We start from the raw sequence: 6,336 nt of genomic DNA, 5'->3' as shown, positions 1-6,336 counted from the left end.
TTTTTAAAAAAAGGAAATGCAATAAATTTTAAAATTAAAGGCAGAGGAGACAGAAAGGCCCAACTGGAGGCCCCAAATCCCTACAGGAGTTAGCGAAGGGGGTGTGGGGGGATTCCCCACCTCCAGGGTGAGAGGTCTTTGTGAACTCATGGCGCCACCTGCTGGTCGTTCTGGGAGCGACCGCTTCAGCTTGGTTCACGAAAGGGCCTTGAAGTGAATCCCGCCAACATCGCTGGTTCACAATCAGGATAAAGATCACATTCCATTTACAGGCTAATCTCACTCCGTACTTTCCTCCAGAAATCACTTTTGATTTCGCATTGTAGTAATAACTGGAGCAGAGACACCTAAGTACGTCCCTTCTGTACAAGGACCAGTCGCCCAATAAGGGAGTGCAGTCCCTCCTGCCAGGAGAAGCTCGTTCTCCAGCTCCCCTCCCCACCTGTCGGAGGAAACTCACTCCCCGCCCCCACCATGTTTGAACCCTGTCCGTTTCACCTCCATCTGCATCTGTCCCGTGGGTTTCTGTAGACCTGAACTTCTTGGCCTTGGACTAATTCAGTAGCTCAAGCCTTCCTGGATGCTCAACAGCTTAAAGTGCTGGCCAAACCTCTTATGTGTCCCTCTATCCAACGTGAACCCTGCTTTTCCACCGCCCCAAAGGAAGTGTGGTACCTCGCTCCCTGGGGGTCCCCGCTGGGAGGGGGCAGTGTGGCCCAGCTGCTCTCCCACCCTTTTCTGGAACAGACCCTTCCCACAGAGGCTGCCTGGCCAAAACCCCTTTGCTGGCCAAGGCTGGTCTTCAGGTGCAGGACAGCATGCATACCCGGCAACAACCCTCTGTTGCAGATACGGATGGGAAAGGTTTTCCTTCTAACACTGCTCATTTCAGCTCTACAAGGCACCTCTCAAAATCCAGTCTTAAAAATAGACCTAACCAGACTCTGGACAGATGTCTCCATCCATCTGTCCAGCTGTGACATTGTGGTATAATAACGTCCCCAGTGTCTGGCACAGAGCTTCTAAAACCTTGTGAATTCCTGAGTGATAGGGGTGATAGGAGTATCTTTTGTTAGAGTATTTGGTTTGTGTCCCCAGTTACTGGCACAGAGGGGTTCGGAGAACTTCCAAGTTGGTGAACTCATCAACATTGGGGGAGGCCGTGCCCCAGACTCCATGAGGACTCCTGCAGTTAGAACCCTGCAGACCTTGCCTTATGTACTTCATCTGGCTGTTCATCTGTTTCCTTTGTAATGTCCTTTGTGATAAACTGGTTAATAGTAAGTAAATAAGTAGATGAACACATCCATACATAAAAGAAAAGAAAGGAAAATCAAAGGCAACTCTCAAGTCCCTCTGAACTTCATCAAGATCTTCACACAGTGTTTATTAGTGAAGAGTGATGTGGTCTATCCTCAAGGCAGAGGAGTGCCTGGGAACCCCTGATTGGTCGTGCCCAGCGAGGAGGGCTGCCATATTTGGAGAGCAATAGGAATGCCGCCTCCCCCTGCAGCTCCTACATACGGGGGAGGGCAGTGCTGGAGGACAGTGCTGCTGAGGTTCCAGAGGCAAGCTTCCAGAGAGAGCCCAAGGTATGTGGGGAGGCAGAGTTCGCGCTGGATTCCGTTTCTGTGGTGAGGGTTGCTCATTTCTAATCAGACTGCAAACCGTACAGTAGTTTCTTGTCTCCCATCTCCTGGGGGGTGTCCCGAGTAAGGGGACACATGAGCCTGTTGGGGCATCCCTGGTGTTGCATGTCTGGTTTTGGTGCTTGCAATAAAATGCTACTTTAGGGTTGGCTGGTTGGGATTTTCTTCCGCTTTTAAGCCCTTGTCTATGAAGACTACTTTCTCAAGATCTCTATACTTTTTTTTTAACTTGACACACCTGTAATTTGTGTTATTATTCTTATTTAACTTTTCTCCTACCAAAAGAGTATGGGCCGATGGCATGGGGTGTGGCCCCCTATTTAGGAGATTAATGAACGTTGGCTTCATGCTTGGATCTCTTTGGAGAAAGCTGGTCTGAGGTCACTGTGATTAGGGGGCGGTGGGGGGGGTAAGGTGCCAGAAAAGTAGGTTCTCAGGCTGCTGCCGGGCACACTCATGCCCTCCCTGAGCCAGAGACTAGACCATGCCTGCAGGTAAAGAAAGGTCAGCAGAAACCGCTTTGCGGGCATCCAGAGGTGGGACTGGACATGCACGGAGGTTGCATTTTGCCTTTTTTCCTACATAAGGACCAGAGTCACACTCCAGCTGAACATTTTAACAGAGATTGACCTATCACTTTGGGAATCCTGCAGGGAAGGTGTGTTAGGGGCTAAGCAAGCTGACTTTTGAACCTCCTCCAGCTCCGGCACAATAGAACTTCGTCTAGGACACAGCCTGAGCACGCTTGGCTTTTGTAACCATTCCGGGGTTTCTCATCCACGCCGACAACAGTCCAGGTGCTGGGATGCCCGGAACAGTTGACCTTGGGAAGTAGACTTCCACAATAGCTATTGTAAGTTTCAGGAGCCAGATGGGACAAACTACCGGACTGGGGGGCGGTGGGGAAGGGGGGATATCCCCTGATGTCATCAGCAGCCCTTCGGAGTGCTCCCCCAGGCCCTCCGATCCTCCCCAGCATCCCATCTCCTCCGGAATTCCTCACAGACCCTGCTCTTTGCTCAGCTTAGGGCCCATCGGTGCTGCCCTTCATGCCCAGCGAGTCAAAAGCACAAAACGCGGGCACCATCCCCTCCTGCAACACAGAAGGGCCATGGGACATGGCAAGTGGGCACATAGGAACAAAATCAGACAGACTGGATTCAAATCTGCCACCCGCTATTGTGCAGGCTTGGGCAAATCACTTACCTACTCTGAATCCCAGGACAACTTTTTTTTTTAAGATTTTATTTATTTATTTGAGAGAGAGAGTGCGCACGAGCAGGGGGGAGGGACAGAGAGAGAAGCAGACTCCCCGCTGAGCAGAGATACCTATGTGGGGGCCCTGGGATCATGACCTGATGGCAGAGCCATCCAGGCACCCCACAGGACAACTTTTATCAGATGGGAATAATAATGCACCTACCCCATGTGAGAATTAAGTCAGTCAATGCCAGTGGCTGATGCATAGTAAGTGCTGGGTGAGGGGAAGTGTGGGGTCACACTGTCCCCAGGGCGAGACTGGGATCCACCTCTATAGCAGAAGGAGGCAGGGGTCTCTTGGCCACGCTTCCATCTCTCTCTCCATCATTACCCTAAAGCCCTTTGGGGCTTTCTTAGAATAGATGGCAGAATGTGCCAGAGAACAGAGCCAGCTTAGAGGAATAGAATAAAGAGGGAAGATGAACAATACAGTCTGTGCTCAGAAGCCTGTGGTTCCAACTCTTCTGTGTATTTTCCTCCAGAGATGCTCTGACTGGAAAGACGGGAGCCCCAAAGAAAACCTATATGTATTATGTCATTACTCGCTTATTTTCCCATGCATGTTCAAAGGCTTTCTAATTGCCAGTTGTAGTGTCTTATCTGTGGGAGAAAACCAGATCTCCGCCCTGAATGCATGTAATTCCAGGCAAAAGCAAGAACCTGGGTATTGACTTAGCCTGTGCAACCCGAGCACGGGGAAAACTATTCCGCTTTTTGGAAAACGTGAAGGGCGCAAGGATGCATTCCTTGCTTAAAATCGGCCGCACACGGGAGGGGGGCAGGGGAACCCGGGAACCTCCCACCCCCCTGGGAGAAGGTAACTGCCCAGGCCTTTGCTCTTGCAGATCCCGACACAATGGGGAAACATCTGGGCAGATGCTGGTTGGCCATCGTCTGTGTCCTGCTGTTCAGCCAGCTGTCGGCGGTCAAGGCGAGAGGCATAAAGCACAGAATCAAGTGGAATAGGAAGGCCTTGCCCAGTACCTCCCAGGTCACGGAGGCGCACAAGGCAGAGATCCGCCCCGGGGCGTTCATCAGGCAAGGCCGGAAGCTGGAGATCGACCTGGGAGCCGAGGGCAACAGGTACTATGAGGCCAACTACTGGCAGTTCCCCGACGGGGTCCACTACAACGGCTGCTCGGAGGCCAACGTGACCAAGGAGAAGTTTGTGAGCGACTGCATCAACGCCACGCTGTTGGCCAACCCGGAGGAGCTGTCCCGTGAGAAACAGGACCACAAGCTGTACCAGCGGGTCCTGTGGCGGCTGATCAGGGAGTTCTGCTCAGTCAAGCACTGCGATTTTTGGTTGGAGAGGGGCGCGGGACTTCGGGTCGGCGTCGACCTGCCCATGCTGCTCTGCCTGCTGGTTTTCATTTGGTTGATCGTGAAATAAGCTTGCAGGCGGGCCGGCGGCCACAGGGATGAGAGGGTGAGCCATGGGCTGGCGTGGCCCAGTTCTCCCCCAGGCCCCAGCCCCCCGCGTGTCCCAAAGGTACCAAAGAGCCGTGATTCTCCAGTGCCTCAAGGCGCACTGGCGAGTCTCCCCTGGGGTACCTGACTGTATCGGGTAAATAATATGTGGGTACCAAGTCCGGCCCCACGCACTGCCTTCTCACCTCCCCGGGAGGCATCTGGCACGGTGCGTTCTGCAATAAATAATGAACAAATGTTCGGCGAACAGAGAAGAGAACATGCCAGGGACCGGGCCACGCGCTTCCCGGTATCCCCAACCCCTCCTAGAGACAGGGGTTCTTCCCACTGTGTAGACAAGGAAACTAAGGCTCCAAGAGGTGAGGTGGCTAGAAAGTAGCCGAACCAAAATGCAATCCTGGCTTGTCCAACCCCAGATCTTCCATTCTGTGCAATCCCAGAGCTGCCTTGTGAGTCCTTTACGGCTTGCCAGGCCCAAATCCAAACCCAGATTTCTGCCTGAGCTGATGGCCATGGATCCTGATACCTTGTTCCAGGCAGGTTGTATTTAATTCTTCTGATGAAGCTAAGATACAATAAAGGGAGTAAACGATCATAGAGGTAAAGCGAGACAAAGGCCCAGAAATCACGGCGTAAGGCGATCTTGCCAGGCTGAACTCCCAGAGCAGACCATTTCCACAGCAGGATGTGTCTAGGGCACAAAGATTTCTTTCACCAGAAGGATAAGTGTTCGCTCTTCCTCTCTCTGAAATATCACCTGGATTTGAGAAAATATTTTTAAATGACACATTTGCTTTGCAATGTTCCCTTAGTGCTATAGGGGCATCTTTTTATGTGCATGCACATGAGAGTCTCTAACCATACTCCCTTTACACGGGTCCGGTGGCCGATCTCCAGCTGTTCTTTTAACCACCGTGTTGGAGTGGGGCTGTCATTTCTGTGAACCACTTATCACTATAAAAGAATAATTCCGGGCGCCTGGGTGGCTCAGTTGGTTAAGCGACTGCCTTCGGCTCAGGTCATGATCCTGGAGTCCCAGGATCGAGTCCCGCATCAGACTCCCTGCTCAGCAGGGAGTCTGCTTCTCCCTCTGATCCTCCCCCCTCTCATGCTCTCTCTCTCTGTCTCATTCTCTCTCTCAAATAAATAAATAAAATCTTTTAAAAAAATTTAAAAAAGAATAATTCCTTGCCAAAAAGTTTCAAAAGAAACCGTGTCTTTAGGGAGACCGAACAAAGAATTCACTCATACCATAAGCAAGGGTAGATATGACACTTAGTATCTACCTCTTATTAGTTAAATATATATTACAAAATATGAATACGGCTTAAATACAAATAATGAATCTAATGCTCTAAGATGTCCCCACAGGTCCTCTGGGATACTCTTAGAGACCCCCAGGAATTGTTGAACCATATTTGGATGCACTAGCTGCTGACTATTATCAATTCTCCTTTAAAGAGAGTCCGTAAAGGGGGGGGGGGGGATGTACATTCTCAGTTTATCCTAAGTATTTTAAAACATGAATGTTGATAATGGTACCTCTTGTTCTGAGCCTCCACTGCTATCAGCATTCTTCTCAAGGATACTTTTGGAAGGTTCTAACAGAGAAAGCCAGTGAAGGACTTGGGGGCAGGGCAGCCCAGGGTAACGGCCTTCCCCAAGGAGCCTGGGGGCCACCCTGCACTGGATCAGTGCTGGAGGAGGATGGGATGGAGGATGCCAGAAGGTCTTAGTCCTCAGGCTGCCAGCACTGACCTCACCTTCCACTTCCATGGTCCTGCTGAATTCTTGAGCAGAGCCCAGGATAAAAGTACAGACCCTCTAGAGGTTATTTCTTGCAAGTCAGTCTTTTATTTTTATTTTTTAAACAATAGCAATAGCAAGAAAGACTGGGGGAGAAGAAAGAAAGAAAGAAAGACGAAAGAAAGAAAGAAAGAAAGAAAGAAAGAAAGAAAGAAAGAAAGAAAGAAAGAAAGAAAGAAAGAAAGAAAGA

At 50.5% G+C, this 6,336-nt stretch overlaps 1 protein-coding gene across 2 annotated transcripts; it reads left to right on the top strand.

Annotated features, from left to right (window-relative positions):
* The first annotated feature begins 1,518 nt into the window (after positions 1–1,518).
* On the top strand, positions 1,519–5,360 carry PRND (prion like protein doppel). 2 transcript variants are annotated; one of them, XM_035005657.1, is made up of 3 exons: positions 1,543–1,592; positions 2,351–2,502; positions 3,755–5,360. In XM_035005657.1, the coding sequence occupies exon 3, from the start codon at positions 3,766–3,768 to the stop codon at positions 4,300–4,302; it is 537 nt and encodes a 178-aa protein (XP_034861548.1). In that variant the 5' UTR covers positions 1,543–1,592; positions 2,351–2,502; positions 3,755–3,765; the 3' UTR covers positions 4,303–5,360. The 2 variants fall into 2 exon arrangements, with proteins under 2 accessions (XP_034861549.1, XP_034861548.1); XM_035005658.1 differs by lacking the exon at positions 2,351–2,502 and having other exon boundaries at positions 1,519–1,592.
* The last annotated feature ends 976 nt before the right edge of the window (positions 5,361–6,336 follow it).

Source organism: Mirounga leonina, unplaced genomic scaffold (assembly GCF_011800145.1).
Source record: "Mirounga leonina isolate KUSES-001 unplaced genomic scaffold, KU_Mleo_1.0 Mir_150, whole genome shotgun sequence".
NCBI lineage: Eukaryota > Metazoa > Chordata > Mammalia > Carnivora > Phocidae > Mirounga > Mirounga leonina.
This window is presented reverse-complemented; position numbering and strand designations above follow the sequence as displayed.

What these genes read in the sequence shown, in the direction of transcription:
- PRND (XM_035005658.1), top strand. Translation starts at nt 3,766, where the DNA reads ATGGGGAAACATCTGGGCAGATGCTGGTTGGCCATCGTCTGTGTCCTG.